Source organism: Oncorhynchus keta, chromosome 8 (assembly GCF_023373465.1).
Source record: "Oncorhynchus keta strain PuntledgeMale-10-30-2019 chromosome 8, Oket_V2, whole genome shotgun sequence".
In the NCBI taxonomy this organism is placed as follows: domain Eukaryota; kingdom Metazoa; phylum Chordata; class Actinopteri; order Salmoniformes; family Salmonidae; genus Oncorhynchus; species Oncorhynchus keta.
Genome location: NC_068428.1, coordinates 4,677,640 through 4,700,582, shown reverse-complemented (window position 1 = coordinate 4,700,582; position 22,943 = coordinate 4,677,640). Strand labels below are relative to the sequence as shown.

Here is a 22,943-nt window from a genome sequence, read left to right as displayed (position 1 = left end):
TTAATTAAATTACCCAAACAGGAGCATTTGGCTTGACAGCTTTTGTTTGCGCTTTGTTCTTTGCCATGCCCCCAATAAAATGGAATCCAATCTGTGATTGCTGAGGTTGTTGGTGCATGTAGCCATTTTTCTATTTCAAACCTCTAACTGAACGAGATTTTGATGAGCTTTGTGTTCGCACCAGCGTGTTGCCCCATATCTTGACAATACCTCTAGATCAGGACTCGCCAAACTCCGTTCCTGGAGAGCCACCATCCTGTAGGTTTTCGCTTCAACCCTAGTCTAGCACACCTGAATCTAATAATTAGCTGGTTGATAAGCTGAACAAGGTTATTTATTTATTTTTTTTTTTTTATTTTAATTTTTTATTTCCAACTGGGGTTGGAGCGAAAACCCACAGGAGGTTAGCTCTCCAGGAACAGGGTTGGAGGACCATGCTCTAGACTCAACAAGAGCAGGTCTTCCCAACTCCAGTCTTCCAGTACCCCCAACGGTACATCTTTTTGTTGTGGTCCCGGACAAGCACACCTGATTCTACTTGTCAATTAATCACTAAGCCCTTGACAATTTAAATCAGATGTTTTCGTCTGGGGCTGCAACAAAAATGTGTGCTGTTGGGGGGTACTTGAGCACTGGAGCTAGGAAACACTGAACTAGAGCACTCAGACTTTATCCCCCTCCACTGCCTCTGTATCTTCCACCCAGATACCCCCACCTTAGTGTCTGTGGACTCTTCCATCCTCTGTGTGTCTGCTATGGGTGATACCATGGGTATCATAGGGGTTGTCCCATCCTTAACATACTGTACGTCCATCCCAAGTCCCCTTTGTCATCACAAACTTCTAATCGGTCTCCACCACCACCACTGTTACCAAACAGACATCCTGTCGGAGACAGTAAGTAAGTGACTCACTGTCCACCCTTTTTAAAAGTAAGAGTTTGTCTGAGTGTAAAAGTTGATGTTTGCAGGTATGTAATTCAAGTAAAGCTTTGTATCCTCCACTTCATCCCTCCATCTGGTTGGTGTGATGGAGGGATCAGACAGTAATCAGACAGAGGTGTGACAGACCGCTAGCAACATAAGTTGGTCTTCCTCTTCACCACCACATTCCACATCTCTCTCGCGAGTCTCCTCTACCATCACCCATTTAAATATGTAGACTGGAGCGAGGGCCGGGGTCCTATCATATTTGCTTAGCAGCTTAAAGAGATACACTGAAATGTCCTGTCTTTCACGCCTCTCTTTCTTGAGGATATTCTAATTAAACAAAGTTCAAAGCAGTAGGATTATCTGGTGTGGTACTGTGGTGATTTGAATGAGGACCGGTGTGTGTGTGTGTGTGTCCCCTATTGTGGCATTGAAAAAGTACTGTTCAAGGCCAAAGAGAAGGAGCGAGATAAGGACACCACTCCTCCTGAATGGCTGGATCAGTGGTGTATGTCCTTGCCTCTAGTCCTGTAGTGTAGATGCAGTCAAAGAGCTTTCTCAAATTTTCTCAGAATAAAAACATTAATATGCATCCACAGTATCTTGATAAAATGGTGAAGGACTGTGTTTGTACTGCAAGCTTATGTGGTCTTCCTGAGGCCAATGATAGTGCAGTGTATTTCTTAATGCAAACTAAGTGCAGTGTATTTCTTAATGCAAACTAAGTCTCGTATCTCACCTGCAAATGCCCGAGGAACTAATTCGGGATTAGTGCCAAAACTTCCTCTATCAGTGAAACAACTCGCCTCGCCACTGCCTGTGAATGTAGCAGCACATTGTGCTATTTGAAGATAGAAATGGCTCTAACTGGTGGCTGGCACATTTGCATTGAAGCAGAGGTGCTTTAGGACATAACATCACAATATATCAGAGCCTGTGATTTTTTTTTTTTGTCATTCAGTTTTGTCAATAGAGGAGAGAATTGGTTTGGAAGTGTCTACGTGCACTAGAATATAATGAGGCTGTTTTTGTAAGTAGGGGTTGAGGTAAGTTTGGAGTTTGATTCTGTGTTGTTCCCCAGATACTCTATGAAATGTTTCACAAATTGCGCTGTCATTTCCTGGTTGCAAAAATTATAATAGTTTGCTTAATTTGAGTTTGTGACAAAACAAGCAGTTGTTGTGTAGAGAAGTATTGTACCATCTAAACTGCTGTGAAATATATTTTCCATAACTGAAAATATATTATTTTCAGCTGTTTGAAGTGTACAAAACCAAAAGTAAAAGACCCCAAAAACTAAACATAACTGGAAGCATAGAAATATGCACATAGAACTGATCTACAGCTTCTTAGACTTGCTTTCAAGGAGTGACAGATCTATAACACCTTTCTATGTGAATTTGCTGGGGTCACCCAAAAAGTTGAATATTGCCGCTTTAAATATTTAACCAGGACTATCTGCATTGACCCTTTTTGCACAAACTTTTTTGCCTCATCACATACTCTTTGTGAATTTGGTCGGGTTGCCAAAAAGTTATATATTGCAGCATTAACCTAAAAAAATATGTTTTTAACTGTAAGAAATGCAGTTGAATCTGCAGCTCGGAGTAATCCAGATGCAGCTGTTTGTCTGCTATAAAATGGCTGTCTGACTTGGTTTTTAATCCATGTAAAAAGCCAATTCCAGTTGGAGTGAAACTTTGCCATCAATTTACAGCATTCAATATGTATACTGCCTCTGCTTTGTATGTTGAATGTTTGCTACTTACTAGTAAATAGTTAACTTAAAAATGTTAAGTAAACTTGTTAAAGAGGGTTTCTTTGCTCTATTTTCCACAGGTATATGATGCTGATAAATGGGAAGAATGAGGTGCACATGATCGACAGAGACAACTCGGTGTTCCACATAGCCAACCTAGAATTCCCTTTTCGGAAAGACCTCCGCGTTCACTTAGCCAACACACTACTTGACGGGGTAAGTCCTTCACTCTGTCTGTGTGTGTGTGTCCTTTATCTTCTCCCCCCCAGGTGATGGGGTGGCGGGTAGCCTAGTGGTTAGCCTAGTGGTTAGAGCATAACCGAAAGGTTGCTTGATCGAATCTCAGAGCTGACAAGGTAAAAATCTGTCGTTCTGCCCCTAAACAAGGCAGTTTAACCCACTGTTCCTAGGCCACCATTGTAAATAAGAATTTGTTCTTAACTGACTTGCCTAGTTAAATAAATAAAAAAGTCTCAGAATGGTGATTCATACTGTCTTTATTCTTCCCACCCGTTGTCCCCTGCCTGACCCCATACCCCTACTCATATCGCCCTGCTGCTCCACCTACACATGACTGACAGCAAAAAGTAGCTGTTGTCAGCCTCCTTCCACACCAGGAGAACCCTGTGGCTCCTATCAACACCTAGGCCTAGAGGAGAACAGTGAGAGCAGTGAGCCTTTCACCCAGTCTGCCACCACATCTACTTTTACAAGACAGGAGGGGAAACACTGTTTGTAAATCATACCAGAAATACCATAGATGCATCCTCCTTTATCCTGCTCTGTATTGTACTGTACTGCGTAGATGCCTTCCTCCCAGGAGGCTAATTGTTAGTGGCTGTCATGTCTTCACCGTGTAATAACAGGCCAATCCAGGCTACTGGAGTTTTTGTACTAGAGAAGGTGTTCATTCCAAATATAGTGATATTCCCTGTTGGCCCTGGTCAAAGGTAGTGCACTATACAGGGAATAGGGTGCCATTTGGGACTTAGCCAGGTTCCAGCACTCCCCAAGCAGCAGGTGCACAAGACACCAGTCATTATCACCCTCCCTAATCAGAACCGGGGAGAGAAGAGGCTGGATGCCATTATGCTTCATGTCGGTGTACAATGGGTCTTCTGTGCAGCAGCCCAATTATGTGGGGGGCTTGTTAGAGAGGTGAGTTTCCTTAGCCATCTTCACTTTTCTCTAAGACGGACGTGTCTTTCATGCTCTGAGCAATATTATTCTCAAGCATCTTCGGTAATTCAGTGACTGATTGAGATGGTGGGTTGTCTCTTTGCTTGGGCCTTTTGTGCAGGGAACACATTAGCAGGCTTTTGAAGCAGCTCCACTCTGCAGATGTGACAGTCTGTCTAGCCTGTCAAGGCTTCTTGGTGTCCTTTTTGTTATTGTGGTGTTTTTGATGACAGGTGCTAACAGAGTCCATGTCCAGAAAGAACCTGTGGCTGAACCATGACTCAGCTATGCTCCGTTTCATCCATAGATTCTTCATAGAATCTTACTACTTACACAAAATCTGCCTCTGCCACAAGGCTTCTCTTGTGTGTTTGGAATTCATGTCATTGTTTTCAGTGAACTCTACCCAGAGACCTATAAAATGTATTTTCATGTTTGCAGATATATTGCCTGTGGAACTGTTGCTGCATACATTCAATCACAAGCTCTTCTGTGGTAGTGGCTCTGCTGCTAGTCACTTTATCTTATTCATACACCCCCACACACAATACATAACAGTTACTGCCTCAGTGTGCTGCACTGCTGCATGTACAGAGGTCAACTCACAGAGATACAACTATATTCATCCCCCAGAGCAATTCACTCTGTTGTCTTTTATTTGTCTGTTTGTACACTCACAACGGAGTAAATATTTTGAGTATGATCCCTTCAAAGGACAAAAACTGGAGTGATATTGTACCATATTAGCTGTAAAGTTCCCTTGATGTTCCTACAGGTAATGTGTCAGAATGGTGATGCGTACTGTATGATGCTTAGCCTACGATATGATACTCATTGGGATATTATTAATATATTTTGTTCTCGCTCTTTCTCGCTTTCTCTCGTTCATTCTCGCTCGTTCTCGCACTATCACTCGTTCGCTTATTCTTGAGATCGCACGTTCTCATGCTCTCTCGCTCGTTCTCGCGCTTTCGCTCGTTCTCGCGCTCTCTCGCCCGTTCTCGCGCTTTAGCTCGTTCCCGCGCTCTCTCGCTCGTACTCGCGCTCTCTCGCTCTTTATCGTTCTCTCTAGCTTCTCACCAGCTCTGAAGTACCTGATTCTCAACTCCACAATGTTGAATGATGAATGTGTAAATATATTGCTCTCTCTGGTTCTCTCTCTTCTATACCGTTCAAAAGTTTGGGGTCACTTAGAAATGTCCTTGTTTTTAAAAAAGAAAAGCATATTTCTTCCATTAAAATAACATCAAATTGAACATAAATACAGTGTAGACATTGTTAATGTTGTTCATGTTAATGAATTTTAGCTGGAAATGGCAGATTTTATTTTTTTAATGGAATATCTACATAGGTGTACAGAGGCCCATTATCAGCAACCATCACTCCTGTGTTCCAATGGCATGTTGTGTTAGCTAGTCCAAGTTGATCATTTTAAAAGGCTCACAAAGTCCTCAACTGGCAGACGCCTAGTTGCATAACGTGGCTGTGAAACCCAGTCATGTGTCAGTTGGGCTTTTCACCAGCTCTGAAGTACTTGATTCTCAACTCCACAATGTTGAATGATGAATGTGTAAATCTATTTCTGCTGCCGTTTCCCATTCCTCTCCCTGGTACTCATCTCTGATGTGTGCCGCAGTCTGCCGTATGTACCCCACAGGAGACACAGCCAGCCCCTTTTTTAAGAGCGCTCAGTTTAAACCCCCCCCCATCGTTTGACGGGCACTTTCCAGCATGCTCAGCTCCTCTCGCTCCCTGTCTGATTGGACCACAAATTTAGAATTATTTCTCTTAGAATGTGTCTCCCGTACACTGTTTTAGTATTATACCCCCCCATCTCTCTTTCTCGGCCTCTGTCTCTCGGTGTCTTTCTCCCTCTTGGTTTCTGTCTGTCCTCATCACTCCCTCTGTCTCTTGTTTCCACAGGAGATGATTATCGACAAGGTAAACGGCCAGCCCGTCCCGCGCTACCTGATCTATGACATCATCAAATTCAACGTGAGTAGTGCCATGCCCGTTCAGCAGAGATCTTGTTGCCCATGAAATTCCCCTACATCCCTGAAGAGGTGCCAGACCTATCAGGTTGCAGTCAGTACGCCCAGGGTCAGTCAGTTAGCAGCCACTCTGCCCCCTGTTTTGACCTTGCTCTGGTCCCCTCTCTAGTCCACAGTGTCAGTCCCTGGTGATCCTGGTTAAGGACAGAATATAAATAGATCATCAGACCAGGGCTGGGCATGAGAGAGAAGCCCTGAGATGAAAACTGTCTGTCGAGTATTTCGCTATCACCATTGTCAGTCCTGCCACTGTTCATGGTGGCAGACAGCAGCCTGTCTGTATGTCTGACTGATTAGTTCTGCCCGAGAGGGGAGAGCAGGAGAGGAGAGCAGCTCAGACTGCCCCCCCTCTCGGCTCGCTGTGCAGTCAGCAAAGCTCAGTAAACCCTGATCATGAAGATCCAGGACACTGTCTGAGACTATCACAAGTGCTACGGTCTGAGGACTGAGCAGCCATTCTGAAATTGCTAAACAAGTTTGCAAAACCATTTTGTGTATATATCTCCCTCACGGCAGTTTGAGTGGCCTCTGACCGCAAGCCTGTTTTATGTTTTGGCTGGCCTGTGACTTTCTGAATGCTTAACTGCATCCGCAAACTACATATTTGTTTTTCTATCTCGCAAGTTCCATTGTATGCACCAACTTCTGAATACACCCAGCTAAGGATCATTGAGCTTGATTTTCTTCTAAACTGAAACTAATTATTATCAATTTACCGCTAATTAGTTGCGGGGGGGGGCGATAATTGCCACAGATGAATTTTCTGAGAAAATTTGTTAAAGAAGTGTAAGACTTCATCCTAAATGGCATCCTGTACCCTACAAAGTGCACTACTTTTGACCAGTGCCCTATGGGCAGTGCAATATATAGGGTAATATTCAGAACGCACCTTGATTATGTATTCTCTGGCTTCATCCTCAGAACTCAATTTCACTGAGCTGTGAGATTGCTGCTGTTTTTTTCTCATGAGAAATGTCCTGTATGCTATTTTAAGAGCCCTAGTAAAACAAGGTGGTGGCAGATAGTGTTCCTACAACAGAAGGTTGGTGGTACATTAATTGGGCAGGATGGGCTTGTGGTAATGGATGGAGCGAAATAGTTGGAATGGTATCAAATTCATCAATCGCATGGTTTCCATGTGTTTGATGCCATTACATTTGCTCCGTTCCAGGCATTATTGTGAGCCGTCCTTCACTCAGCAGCCGCCACTGGTTCCTACTGATGTCTAATGAACTTATAGCTAGTGCTGATGCCTAGGACTAGGCAACATTGCATATATTACACACGTTCAAACGTTTGGGGTCACTTAGAAATGTCCTTGTTTTTGCAAGAAAAGCAACAACAACAAAAATCCCCCATTAAAAAAAAATAATGATCAGAAATAGTGTAGACATTGTTAATGTTGTAAATGACTATTATAGCTGGAAACGGCAGATTGTTAATGGAATATCTACATTTATCAGCAACCATCACTCCTGTGTTCCAATGGCACGTTGTGTTAGCTAATCCAAGTTTATCATGTTAAAAGGCTCACAAGTCCTCAACTGGCAGCTTCATTAAATAGTACCCGCAAAACACCAGTCTCAATGTCAACAGTGAAGAGACGACTCTGGGATGCTGGCCTTCTAGGCAGAGTTCCTCTGTCCAGCGTCTGTTCTTTTGCCCATCTTTTTCTTTTTACTGGCCAGTCTGAGGTGACTTTTTCTTTGCAACTCTGCCTTGAAGGCCAGCATCCCGGGGTCACGTCTTCACTGTTGACTTTGAGGCTGGTGTTTTGCGAGTACTATTTAATGAAGCTGCCAGTTGAGGACTTGTGAGGCATCTGTTTCTCCTCTTTCTATTCTGGTTAGAGCCAGTCTGCGCTGTTCTGTGAAGGGAGTAGAACACTGTGTTGTACAAGATCTTCAGTTTCTTGGCAATATCTCGCATGGAATAGCCTTTCTCAGAACAAGAATAGACTGATGAGTTTCAAAAGAAAAATGTTTCTGGACATTTTGAGCCTGTAATTGAACTCACAAATGCTGATGCTCCAGATACTCAACTAGTCTAAATAAGGCCAGTTTTATTGCTGCTTTCATCAGGACAACAGTTTTCAGATGTAATTGCAAAATGATTTTCTAATGATCAATTAGCTTTTTTTAAATGATATACTTGGATTAGCTAACACAACGCGCCATTGGAACACAGGAAATCAGCCTGTTCTAGCTACAATACTCATTAACATTGTCTACACTATTTCTGATCAATATGACCCCAAACTTTCGAACGGTTGTTTGTGTGTGTGTCACAATATTTTTGTTCACATGTTTTTGAGTAATACAAGTTCTAAATTTGCTTTGAGTTGTGTATGACCCTAGGGTGACAACACACACATTCTAAGTGTTTTCAGTGGGTCTTTCTCTGTTTTTCCGTCTGTTTTATACTGTTCAGTCACAATTCATCCAAAAGTTGATCTCATTTGATATAATTTCCATGTAGGACTGCACGATATGGGGAAAAGGCCTAGGCCTTTTATTTATTTTTTATTTTTAACCAAATATTGCAATTTGACTTTCGATTTAGATCAAAACACTAGGGTTAAATGTTGAAATATAAATATTATTTTAATTTTACAGTTGCAATGTAAAAGTGGGCCCCTTTGAATACAGTGTTTGACATGGCAACGAATAAAAATGCCATGGAGGTGTTCATAGAATTAATAATTAGAATACTAATAGGATCTCTATGTAGGTGTTATTGTGACAGGATAGGAACCAACGTGTTGGTCAGTTTTTCCCAGGGGAATGGGACCCTATAATCTTTGGCTAACATATTCATGCTTCGCCTATTCCTCTGTGATTTAGAACATACTGTTACAAAAACAGGCTGTATTTGCTAGCTACGTTTGCTCTGACTCAGTATATTTTATTATAGCCAGCCTACCTGCGATTAGCATTAGCAGGTAACATGATTTATTTTAACCACAACTTGCTAAGAAAAGACACTAGCTCTTTGCAGACAGTTCTGTACACAAACTAATTGTGTAATTATAGAACACTTGTGGATTCATATTAAGAAGCAAAGTGGAAAGTAACATTGTTGTCGTCAACATGTTGTTGCATCTGCTGCATTGACCATGCAGACTGAAGCGGGAACCATCGGCAAATGATCTTGTGGTCGAGCAACACCAACTGCACTCCTTGAATGACAGGGTGGGTTTGGTGAGGGAGCGAGACAACTGAACTATCAGCGTAAACTATAAAAGCAAAGCGGTGTATCACATTTAACAAACCATACATTGAAAAACTGTTTTATAGAAGGTAAAGTAAAAACCCAAACTGGTCCGCGCATCAATACCGGTGCAGTTGAAGTCGGAAGTTTACATACACCGTAGCCAAATACATTTAAACTCAGATTTTCACAGTTCCTGACATTTAATCCTAGTAAAAATTCCCTGTCTTAGGTCAGTTAGATCACCACTTAATTTTAAGAATGTGAAATGGCAGAATAATAGTGATTTATTTCAGCTTTCATTTCTTTCATCACATTCCCAGTGGGTCAGAAGTTTACATACACTCAATTAGTACATTTACATTACATTTAAGTCATTTAGCAGACGCTCTTGTCCAGAGCGACTTACAAATTGGTGCATTCACCTTATGACATCCAGTGGAGCAGCCACTTTACAATAGTGCATCTAAATCTTTAAGGGTGGAGGGGGGTGAGAAGGATTACTTTATCCTATCCTAGGTATTCCTTAAAGAGGTGGGGTTTCAGGTGTCTCCGGAAGGTGGTGATTGACTCCGCTGTCCTGGCGTCGTGAGGGAGTGTGTTCCACCATTGGGGAGCCAGAGCAGCGAACAGTTTTGACTGGGCTGAGCGGGAACTGTACTTCCTCAGTGGTAGGGAGGCAGCAGGCCAGAGGTTGAACGCAGTGCCCTTGTTTGGGTGTAGGGCCTGATCAGAGCCTGGAGGTACTGTGCCGTTCCCCTCACAGCTCCGTAGGCAAGCACCATGGTCTTGTAGCGGATGCGAGCTTCAACTGGAAGCCAGTGGAGAGAGCGGAGGAGCGGGGTGACGTGAGAGAACAAGGTTGAACACCAGACGGGCTGCGGCGTTCTGGATGAGTTGTAGGGGTTTAATGGCACAGGCAGGAGCCCAGCCAACAGCGAGTTTAATCCAGACGGGAGATGACAAGTGCCTGGATTAGGACCTGCGCCGCTTCCTGTGTGAGGCAGGGTCGTACTCTGAGGATGTTGTAGAGCATGAACCTACAGGAACGGGCCACCGCCTTGATGTTAGTTGAGAACGACAGGGTGTTGTCCAGGATCACGCCAAGGTTCTTAGCGCTCTGGGAGGAGGACACAATGGAGTTGTCAACCGTGATGGCGAGATCATGGAACGGGCAGTCCTTCCCCGGGAGGAAGAGCAGCTCCGTCTTGCCGAGGTTCAGCTTTTAGTATTTGTATTAGTATTTTAGTATTTGGTAGCATTGCCTTTAAATTGTTTGACTTGTGTCAAACGTTTCAGGTAGCCTTCCACAAGCTTTCCACAATAAGTTGTGTGAATTTTGGCCCATTTTCTCCTGACAGTGCTGGTGTAACTGAGTCAGGTTTGTCGGCCATTTTGCCACAACTTTGGAAGCATGCTTGGGGTCGTTGTCCATTTGGAAGACCCATTTGCAACCAAGCTTTAACTTCCTGAATGATGTCTTGAGATGTTGATTCAATATATCCACATAATTTTCCTCCTCCATGATGCCATCTATTTTGTGAAGTGCATCAGTCCCTCCTGCAGCAAAGCACCCCTACAACATGATGCTGCCACCCCCATGCTTCATGGTTAGGATGGTGTTCTTCAGCTTGCAAGCCTCCCCTTTTTCCTCCAAACATAATGATGGTCATTATGGCCATACAGTTAGAAATATTCTCCAAAAGGTACAATCTTTGTCCCCATGTGCAGTTGCAAACCTTAGTCTGGCTTTATTATGGAGGTTTTGGAGTAGTGGCTTCTTCCTTGCCGAGCGGCCTTTCAGGTTATGTCGATATAGGACTTGTTTTACTGTTGATATAGATACTTTTGTACTTTTATTTCCTCTAGCATCTTCACAAGGTCCTTTTGCTGTTGTTCTGGGATTGATTTGCACTTTTCGCACCAAAGTACGTTCATCTCTAGGAGACAGAGCGCATCTTCTTCCTGTGCAGAATGACAACTCCGTGGTCCCATGGTGTTTGTACTTGCGTACTATTGTTTGTAGAGCTGACCGTGGTACCTTCAGGCATATGGAATTTGTTCTCAAGGAAGATCCATAATTTATTTTCTGAGGTCTTGGCTGATTTCTTTGGATTTTCCCATGATATCAAGAAAAGAGGCACTGAGTTTGAAGGTAGGTCTTGAAATACATCCACAGGTACACCTCCAATTGACTCAAATTATGTCAATTAGCCTATCAGAAGCTTCTAAAGCCATGTATAATTTTCTGGAATTTTCCAAGCTGTTTAAAGGCACAGTCAACTGTGCATGTAAACCTCTGACCCACTAGAATTGTGATACAGTGAATTATTTGTGAAATAATCTGTCAGTGAATTATATGTGAAATAATCTGTCTGTAAACAATTGTTGGAAAAATTACTTGTCATGCACAAAGTAGATGTCCTAACCGACTTGCCAAAACTATAGTTTGTTAACCAGAAATTTGTGGAGTGGTTGAAAAACAAGTTTTAGTGACTCCAATCTAAGTGTATGTAAACGTAAAAAAATTAAAATACAGTATAACGCCAAGCCTTAATGATACCTATTGCCTATCTTCATCTTCATATACCAGACGAGCTTAGAGATGAATGATCCGGCAAGAATCAGGCACAGAGGTTAGCAGCACTGCGTGTGTCCCGGAGCCGTCACTAAGTGCTGCAGTATTGATCCCCAGTACCTAGCCCATTATTGGCCTCCTCCATTATCCTAGTCAAGCCGCCCAGACCTGGCTCCACACTGAGAGGACCACCTAGTGTCCTGCCTGCCTGCAGCCCTGTGAGGGAGTTACAATCAATCACCAGTCGCTACTCACTTGTCTGCTTTGCTGCCGGAGTCATTGCTCTTTGTTGTAAAAGAGAATGTGTTCTCAATGTCTTATCTAACCTGATTTAAATAAAGGGGAAAATATAAGTAAAAAGACAAGCGATTCTATTCATTCTATTTCTATGGATGTTTCCCTTTGACCTTATGTGGTGGCTATAGATCGAGGTTACACAGATTTGGTTGAAGAATTTGTGCAGTAGGGTTGAGTCGATTTGGTTACATTTACAATTTTGTATTTCTATGGATTGATTTATAGCTCGTGCTTCATTACTCCATTACGGTTCATAACGCCAAGTCATTCTACACAATGCCACAATGCTGATCCATTGTGTATGACTGGTTTCCTCTTGAAAAATGTAATTTCTTGACCCTAACCACCACCTGGAGTCAAGGAAAGAATGTTTCTATTTTATGTTGTTGCCAGGGGGTTTTAAATACGATTTTATTTTTTTTCCTGGAAAGGTCCTGTCTGTCAACCCCAGAGTTAAACCCTGCCACTCACTGTCAGCCACCAACTGGGGAGGAATCCAAGAGCTGTGTCATGATAAAGACGAAATGTCACAGTAGACTCATCTCCATATTTAATATTTTTCATTTCCTGACAGCGCATCACTGTTTATGCTTAATTGATTTTCTAATGGAAGACATTAAATTGAAGTTAAAAAGCCAATGGCCAAGTGACTTATGCAATTAACATTATGCACAGATTAGGTCAGGTGTGCCATTAGGTGTGATAGAAGAAAAAAATAATGTTCTCATTGTACACTGCGTGTGAACGCTGAGTGATACCGTTGATATTAGCCCGGTAGTCCTTATTGCTGTGTCGTGCCTGCTGAGATAACTGTTCTGCATGCGTGTTAAGCCTTGCCATACCTCCTGTCACCCAGAGGCTTCTGGGTGTGTGTCTGGGTCTGTCTGTTCGTGCGTTTGTGTGCTCCCCTGCAGTTCCCCTGGCTCTGCTCTGCTGCACACCAGCCTAGGGCCACACTGCTGTGGTCTAAGTTTTGACCATGGGGATTTCCAATGCAGGGAGTGTGGTCTTTGTTGTGATGTCACTGATCACTGCAGTCTCCCCATAGTTTGTCAATACTACAAGACATTGGTCTGAGTGGACTGTGCAATTGCAGAGGCAGTGGGGATGGCACAGTCCATCAGTCTGACATTTGCTACTGAAATTGTATATGGTTATATTATAAGAACAATGGTGCAACAAAAATAAAAATATTATTTTATAAGAAAGGCACTTTCTCCCACGTTGGATCGTGTTCACTGTCCGCAGTTCTGAAACATATCAGTGCACTGTGGTATTGGCAGCTTTTCTTAGATGCGTTGCTTTATACATAATAGCAAAGTTAACCAGCATGTTGGTGTGGAGAACAATGCGGCGGAGGCAGCAGCGGAGTTAGGAGACTAGAAAACTGCCGTTGCCTTAATTGTCGAAGAAAAGTGAGGAGAGGGGAAACCCCAACTTAATTAGGTCTAATCTAGTGATGCACCGATATGACATTTTTGGCCGATACCGATATTCAATATTTTCCTTGCCAAAAGAAAAACCCTATAACCGATATTTATAATTTTAGTGTTCTCCTAAGCATTCTACTACAGTTAAATAGTTAACACACACACATGGACGCAGTGGTCTAAAGCACTGCATCTGAGTGTAAGAGGCATCACTAGAGCCCCTGGTTGGAATCCAGGCTGTATCACATCCGGCCGTGATTGGGAGTCCCATAGTGCGGTGCACAATTGGCCCAGCATCGTCCCGGTCGTCATTGTAAATACGAATTTGTTCTTAACTGACTTGCCTAATTAAATAAAGGTGACCCACGCACCACACTGACCAAAAAGTTATTTTGTTGGCATTTACGTATGTCCCCATTACCAGTAAAACATAATCAAAACCTATTTCTTCCACTTACATGCTTTGCTGTTTTGTTGTTAATTTGTTCAGCCGTTTCATTCTCAATCAGGATTTCTATGGAACGCTGTTTGGGTGTTTGCGTGTCAAAAAAGATACATGTCAAATAACACGTCATAATCTGTTTCAGTAGCTATAATTAGGTGTTGTCTAAAATAACCTTCATTTATAAGACCGTTCTTATTTGATTAATGGTGGGCGGACCCATTTATGTGAAGCTAGCCACAATAAGGATTAGCCACAATAGTGGACTTTGAGGTTAGCTGTCAAAACAAAAGTATGGCATAATTCTACTATTTGTATTAATTTGCATTACTGTCAATGACACTTTTATTTTGAAGGATAACTGCAAATACCACTATTGTGCCTACCGTAATTGATGGACTATTAAGCGCACCTGAATATAAACCGCACCCACTGAATTATTAAAAAATATGTATTTTGTACATAAATAAGCCGCACATGTCTATAAGCCGCAGGTGCCTACCGGTACATTGAAACAAATGAACTTGGTCACTATCTTCCTCCTCCTGTGCACTGAAACCACTGAAGTCATCTCCTTCGGTGTCGGAGTTGAATAGCCTCAAAATTGCTTCATCCGATGTTGGATCGTTTTCATTGTCGCTCTCGTCACTTTCATCCGGAGGCAAATACCCCGCTGAGCTCATGCTGCCTCTTCAACACGCAGCAGTCCAGCCTTTGAAACCCGTTGATGATAGTGGATTTTTTGACAATGCTCCACGCTGTCAGGACCCACCGGCAGACTTGACCATAAGTTGCTCTTCGCATGCAGCCCGTTTTAGTGAAGTATTTCTCCCCACTTGTCATCCAAGCCTCCCACTGAACAAGGAGCGCCACCTTAAATGCACGATTTACACTGATGTCGAGTGGCTGCAAATACTTTGGGCCATCTGCTTTTCTTCCCTCAAAGTTTTTGTCTTTTTGCACTGAGTCAGTTCCTCACGCTGCTGTTTCCAACGTCTTATCGTCGACTCATTAAGGCCAATCTCCCGTGCAGCAGCTCTATTTCCTTTTCCAACAGCCAGATCGATCGCCTTCAACTTGAAAGCTGCATCATATGCATATGCGTGTCTTTGCCATGATGAGGATGACAAAATTACTACCGTAATCAGAATGATGGGAAGTTTGAGCGCGCTCGATTTACGTCACATTATGTGACGGTGCTCAGTTTTTTGGCGGCACGAATCTTGTGAAAGCGGGAAAAATCCATAAATTAGCCGCGTCATTGTATAAACCGCGAGGTTCAAAGTGTGGGAATAAAGTAGCGGTTTATAGTCCGGAAATTACGGTAATCCTTATTGTGGCTAACTTCACAACACATAATCCGGTGCAGTCGAGCCTCACTAGCCAGATGAAGTTAGCTGGCTGCTTATAACATTAGCTTTGCGCAACAGGGTTAAGTTGCTGGCTAGCTATTTATTTTCATGAACTGAAGTTCAATTTCAATAGGCGAACATCAAGTGACAACCTAGCTAATACTTACTCACAAGGATTCCTAAATAATTGCTAAGAATAATGAAAATGACTGCAGGTTCTACTGATCATTGTTTTCAGGCTGTTTGTATTGGTGCTAGCTAGGGACCAAGCTAAAGTTAGCTACCCCAGAAGTTGCGGTCGAACAAATGATGCTTTATTACCAACGCGGTATTGTAAATATAATTCGTGGCTGGTGTTTGCTTGTTTGCAGACTTTTTTGTACAGCTTTGACGGTGCTACTGTATATTTTCTGACAAGCAAAGACCCAAATGGCGTTCCATAGTATGAATGTCAAGAAGCTAACAGCAGTGACGCTATTACTGTGTAACTCCGGTAGGGCTGAAAAATAGCACACTTGGTGGTGTGTACCGGTGCTCGACAAGTCGGCGAAAGCCAACATCTCCCACGACCGAGAGAAATTGATTGTCAAGGGCAATGAATTCCATTATCTTGGCTTTAATGGATTTCACCTTTTTGGGTTGTCTCGCCGAAATTTTCTTCATCTTTCAAATGACTGCTCGACTTGTTGACTGCTCGATCCACACAGCAGACATTGTGTGGGCTAATTTAGGAATGCTGTGTTGCACTTATAATGCACCATTTTACATAGCGTCCATTGCGTCATGTACCTACATTATATAGGTTTGCAAGTCAGCTTTGACAACGGTTTTGCACATCGGGGCGTTAAACTAAACATCGGCCGATACCGATGTTGGCATTTTTAGCAAATATCTGACGATTTCCGATATGTTAACCGATATATCGTGCATCCCTAGTCTAATCAATAGTCTAACTGTTAAATGTGCCTGGCTTCATAAATGATCATATCTACAGAAATAAGACCGATCCTGTTTGAGTGTTTTAATAGCCTACTGATTCCGTGAGCAACAAGCCTCATGCAACCACAGATAAATGGTTTCCTGAAGTTGGCTGTTTCTAATCTTTGCTCTGCTGTAACAAAGGCTTTATACTTTTTGTTGTTGTTGTTCGACCAGCCTCTCTGGTATTTATAATGTATTTAGTTTTGTTTACACTGTTCCAAATTGTCAGAAATTATATTTATAATAATAATAACCCTCCTTTTTCCTTGATCTCCTTATTGTTATTTTTATTCTGATATGTAATACTCGACCATTGAATAAATTGCGTAAACAGTATGCCTAAAACGTTCTATTTCGTAAATTGCATTCACGAATAAATGCGACTGTTTTTGTGGTCTTTGCTGTAATAAAGTCTTTACAAAAAAACTTTCACACTTTCTGCTACGCTTTATCATTTATTTAGTGTTCACATTGTTCCAAATGGTCAGAAAAATTGTGTTGTAATTTTACAACACCTGTTTGGCACACATAATATGCTTGCATCACTTGCTCCTGTCCTTTTACTTGAGCTCCAGAATTTTTCACTTGTCAAATTTGTTCCACACATCTGATGTCCCCTTTTACCTCCTGTGCAACCAGTAAACATCCCCCCGTCTCAGGGTTATTTGTCACGTCCTCTGCATCCATTTTGCTCTCGCGTGTTACGGTGTTCATAGTTTGTTATAACCAATTTACTGATGTGATTATGATATTGGTCACATGCAAACATGTGTCACCTAAAGAGAGCAAGTGTTGAGGGAATAGGGATTGTTTTTCCTAAACAAATGAGGGATTTTGGTAACAACTTTTTAGTCAGAAATGGCTGTAGTTGTGTTGCAGCTTCAGCAACAGCGCAATATACACTGATGTTCTGTGGTGGTCGCTGCAGGAGGACAGAGCGACAATGGGTTCTAGTCACACAGTCACTCGCTGTTTTATTTTTACACAAAGCAGCAAGTCTGAGCCAGGCCCAGCACAATCAAATAAATTGTGGTCCGACTCCCTCTTGTCATTTGTGGGTTAATTATTTCATCAAACAGTTTGCTTAAAGCATCAGCCAAGCTCAGTGCATATAGTTGAGATTTGATTAAAACGCATAGGATGTGTTTATATATGGAAAATATGTTTTAAAATTTTCATTGGTCGAAAGAACAGATGACTGTCAACCAAGATTTATTTTTGTCGGGACAGCCCTAGTGAATACACAGCTGTAACTGTCCCTACTCCCCAGCGTTCATTGGAAATCTAAAAATGCTTTTACGACGTAGATGCCTTTCTCTGACTGTTTTATAATTCTTCCTGCTTTTTTAAAGTGCTTCAGAGCCCACAACAACTGTAAAACACTGGTGAGGTCCCATGGGGAACCTAATCATTACGCTGCTAGTGACAACAGGTCACGACTCACACCATTTTAATGTGTTTCATCCCAGATTAGCCAAGAGAGTAGCAAAGTTTGAGTCTGTTGTTGTTGCTGCTTCTCTGAATTTTCAATAATTACTGTATTCCCGCTCCTAATTTCTTTTGTTTTGAAGACATCTTAAATTGTGGTGGTGCACTTCCCTGGTGCATGTTATAGATTTTATGTCTGTGTATTTATAGATTCCTTCCAAGCCCCTCGGTTGAATTGCTCGCTAAGAGCTCGTCTATAATGCACTTGATTGTGGCTTGTCTTGTTCTCAACAGGCTTTTCCTTTTCCACACAAAGCATATTTCCTTCATTGTATCCAGTCCTATCTAATGAATTCAGTGTACTGAGGCTATATGATACATTCTTTTGTGGGATTAATTCATTAATTTATTTTTTTATGGGACAGGTCCCAAGACTCTTGTTATAATGAAAAATAAAAAAATCTTTAATATTTTCCAATACAAAAAGACAGAGATATGAACATTTACTGTAGTGTTGATTTAGAATCACACATTTGGAGGCCCAAACAGAACTTAACTCATATACAGTACCAGTCAAAAATGTAGACTTTTCTACTATTTTCTACATTGTAGAATAATAGTGAAGACTTCAAAACTATGAAATAATACATGGAATCATGTATTATCCAAAAAAGTATTTACAAAAATAAATAAATTATAATAATCAAAATATATTTAATATTTGATATTCTTCAAAGTAGCCACCCTTTGCCTTGATGACAGCTTTGCACACTCTTGGACTTCACCTGGAATGCTTTTCCAACAGTCTTGAAGGAGTTCCCACATGCTGAGCACTTGTTTGGCTGCTTTTCCCTCACTCTGCGGTCTAACTCATCCCAAACCATTTCAATTGGGATGAGGTCGGGTGATTGTGGAGGCCAGGTCATCTAATGCAGCACTCCATCACTCTCCTTGGTCAAATAGCCCTTACACAGCCTGGAGGTGTGTTTTGGGTCATTTTCCTTTTGAAAAACAAATGGTAGTCCCACTAAGCGCAAACTAGATGGGATGGCCTATCGCTGCAGAATACTGTGGTAGCCGTGCTGGTTAAGTGTGCCTTGAATTCTAAATAAATCAAGACCGTGTCACCAGCATAGTACCATCACACCTCCTCTTCCATGCTTCAAGGTGGGAACCACACATGCGGAGGTCATCCGTTCACTACTCTGAGTCTCACAAAGACACGGCAGTTGGAACCAAAACTAAAAAATTTGGACTAATCAAACCAAAGGACAGATTTCCACTGGTCTAATGTCCATTGCTTGTGTTTCTTGGCCCAAGCAAGGTTCTTCTTCTTATTAGTGTCCATTTAGTAGTGTTTTCTTTTCAGCAATTCGACCATGAAGGCCTGATTCACGAAGTCTCCTCTGAACTGTTGATGTGTCTGTTAATTGAACTCTGAAGCATTTATTTGGGATGCAATCTGAGGTGCAGTTAATTGCTGATTTCTGAGGCTGGTAACTCAAATGAACTTATCTTCTGCAGAAGAGGTTACTTTGGGTCTTCCTTTCCTGTGGCGGTCCTCATGAGAGCCAGTTTCATCCTAGCGCTTGATGGTTTTTGTGACTGCACTTGAAAGTTCTTGAAATTTTCCGTATTGACTGACCTTCATGTCTTTGAAGTAATGACGGACTGTTGTTTCTCTTTGCTTTGTCACAACACAACTGATTCACTGAAACCCATTAAGAAGGAAAGAAATTCCGCAAATTAACTTTTAAGAAGGCACACCTGTTTAATTGAAATGCATTCCAGGTGACCACCTCATGAAGCTGGTTGAGAAAATGTCAAGAGTGTGCAAAGCTGTCAAGGCAAAGGGTGGCTACTTTGAATATATTTGGATTTAACACTTCTTTTGTTTTGGTTACTACGTGATTCCATATGGGTTGTTTGATTAGTTTTATTGTAAAATAAAGAAAAATCCTTGAATGAGTAGTTGTCAACTCTTGACTGGTACCAGTCAAAAGTTTGGACACCTACTCATTCAAGGGTTTAATCAGCACAGTTCCTAAGTAATTTCAATGCAGTGTTATGACTGAAAGAAGAGTCTTCAACTATAACGTGTTTTTTTGAGATCTCCTGGCTGTGCTGTTGAGGAACTAGAGCAAGCATGCTTTTTTTTGTTTTTTTTGGACCACAACCCTGCAACACAATTACTGTTGTTGTTTTTTACGCAATCCAACAACAGTCTATTATGAATTGCAATCTGGGTCAGGTGGGCATAATTTGAAAGCCTGTTGTATGGCCGACATGACTAGCTAAGTTATAACATACAACATTAAAGTCTTAGGCCTTCACAATGCATTTCAGGGACATTTTGGTGTGCATAGAAAGGGGTCATGAGGGCATTCAGGTGCTTGTGCCACTGTTCAGAACAAGTCAGGGTATTTTTATTTAACCTTTATTTAACGAGGCATGTCAGTTATGAACAAATTCTGAAAAACATCTCCACAGCCTGATGCTGCCACCCCCATGCTTCACCATAGGGCCAGGTTTTCTCCAGATGTGACGCTTGGCATTTTAGGTCAAAGAGTTCAATCGTGGTTTCATCAGACCAGAGTCTTATTTCTCATGGCCTGCGAGTGCTTTAGGTGCCTTTTGGCCAACTCCAAGCAGGCTGCCATGCCTTTTACTGAGGAGTGGCTTCCGTCTGGCCACTGTACCATAAAGGCCTGATTGGTGGAGTGCTGGTTGTCCTTCCGGAATGTTCTTCCATCTCCACAGAGGAACTCTAGAGCTCTGTCAGAGTGACTATCAGGTTCTTGGTCACCTCCCTGACCAAGGCCCTTCTCCCCTGATTGCTCAGTCTTGGTGGTTCCAAACTACTTCCATTTTAAGAATGATTGAGGCCACTGTGTTCTTGGACCATCAATGCTGCACAAATGTTTTGGTACCCTTCCCCAGATCTGTGCTTCGATATATTCCTGTCTCGGAGCTCTACGGACAGTACTTCCCAGATATAGGTCCAGTGTATTGGAAATTTCAGTTGTGGTGGTGGGCAAATCTGCACTAATCAAATGATTCCTGGAAGTCCTCTTCCCACACGTGTCTCAAGTACGCCAGTTGTAGGGCATAGTAGTCATTTGCTATGCGCTCTGTGGTCTGGCACGTTCTGTCCTCAAGAACGCTCTCATTTTATTGGATCAGTGCGTGTGGCGTAAAAGCTCAGAGTCAGAATGTAGCTATCTCGGACACACGGTGTATGTGTAATGCCAGCAACAATAAACAATGCACTGCACGCCAATGTGTAGCAGTAGTGTTTCAGAACAAAAGTTTAAAAAAAATATATAATACTAATCTTCACAAATGTTCTTTGAAAACCTCATCCATAGAATAATTCATTACATATCCGAGGACCCAAATTTGGGTCGCAACCCACCATTTGAGAATCGCTGGTCTAAGATCCCTCCCGATGTGTTCTCCAATCACAAAAAGTATTTTGTCGTTATCCTTGCAGCGGGATTGAAAACAGTGGATCCAATATTTTGTATTATTTACTTGTTAAACAAAATGTCTTTCTTTTGAGCAATTGTATTAGTTTAAAATAATATGTATGTTTTGAGCATACAATTATAGCTCAGTATGTGTATTATTTTATACAGTCGTTTTCGCTCATCTTTATCAAGGGATCCAATATATCGGGACCCCACTGTGTCGGCCTGGGATAAAACTTGTGTTGTCGGGGTGTATAATATCATAAATATATTATTTAAAACGTTTTGCCAATATTGTTTTGTCAACGCCTTCTATAGCGGCCACAGAGATGAGACCACATCTGTGGCCACTCTTTTTTTCCCCCAATGGTCAGACCTATAGTAGCCTCATACAATGTTTGTGGGACATTTGCAGCGCTAGTCTGGCACAGTACGAATACAATTGTATTATTTATCCATCAGGCCTGGGAGCCTTGTTGTTTGGAATATTGTGCCATCGCTGTACTAAACTTTAGAGGAGATATCAAGGCATCGAGCACAACTGCTGCCCCCCTGTCTAATTTAGGAATTTCAAATTTGGTGAGAAAGCACTTTAATAATTTGTGGCTCAGCAGGTTCACATTTTGATTGATATAGCTCTGAGTAAAACTGTGCAAAGCATTTATTGATTTCCCTAGGTCTGTTACAATTGTACCATTCCGGTCTTTCATTTTATGAATAGCTTGAGTTGTTTGTGTATGCCATAGCTGCCTTGAAAATAATTTATGCGGTTTGTCACCCAGTTCAAAATATATTTTTTCATTCTATCAAGTAAATAGGCTACCTATTTCTAAAGGATGCTGTTGTACTCATATTTCAACACTTTGATCTTCTCAAGGACTTCATTGTTACTCCCCTAACTCTTGTTCTTTCAGCCTGGTTTTGGCGTGTTTCTTCCTCTCCGATGTATATGAAATAATGTGTCCTCTAATCACAGCTTTGAGAGGTTCCCAAAAGATAGTCATCAACATCCCCGTGTTGTTAGCTCAAAGGGAAAATAAGTTATCTGCTCCTTCAAATACTGACAGAAAGCCTCATCATTCAACAGGTAAGCATCTTAGTGCCACAGTCACCGACCTGCAGACATATTTTCCAGTTTCAGCACCATGGAGAGTGGAGAATGGCCTGTGATTTAGAATCAGGTGAAATGTAACAGCCACAGCAAAAAAACGTGCTCAATTCTGGAATATGAGTTATGAACTGGCAAAAAGAAAAAATAATCTGTTGGATGCGCCAGTTTCCAAATATCGGCAATGTTAAGGTTTGTCATTGTATTTAGACAAACACTGACATTTTGATTGTTGACCTTGATAGCTGTATCTAAAAGAGGATCCAAAATACAGTTGAAGTCGCTGCTTACAATAACATTTGTATACAATATATTTGTTTTGGACTTAAATACCCTTTGGAAGAATAATGGATCATCGAAGTTGTGAACATATAAATTAACCAAGGTTATTGTTATCCAATTCAGTGTACCAACTGCAATAATATACTGACATTAGGATCTGAAATCAAGGATGAGTAAATAAAAGGAATAGCTACCCTCCTCGCTTTTGCATCAGAATTTGACTGGTATATCTGACCAATCCAGCCGACTTGTAGTTTTGGTCCGAGCCATGCCTTTTTAATGAGTTTCCTGAAGAAACACCATGACACCGGACAGTGATTTAGGATGGGGGAGAAAACCTCAACTCTTTTAACGAACTGACCTAAGCCATTACAGTTCCAACGTACTATCTTTATTCCACTAGGCCTACTCTGTGCCCGGTCACTATGTGCCGTTACTTGTTTTAGAA

At 41.8% G+C, this 22,943-nt stretch overlaps 1 protein-coding gene across 2 annotated transcripts in view; it reads left to right on the top strand.

The window, feature by feature from the left end:
- Positions 1-22,943, top strand: part of rngtt (RNA guanylyltransferase and 5'-phosphatase) — a 141,946-nt gene that overhangs the window by 31,670 nt on the left and 87,333 nt on the right. For both annotated transcript variants that reach the window (XM_035774471.1, XM_035774472.2), the window contains 2 exons: positions 2,768-2,903; positions 5,790-5,861. In XM_035774471.1, coding sequence (XP_035630364.1) covers positions 2,768-2,903; positions 5,790-5,861 — 208 coding nt within the window. The remainder of the gene's footprint in view (positions 1-2,767; positions 2,904-5,789; positions 5,862-22,943) is intronic.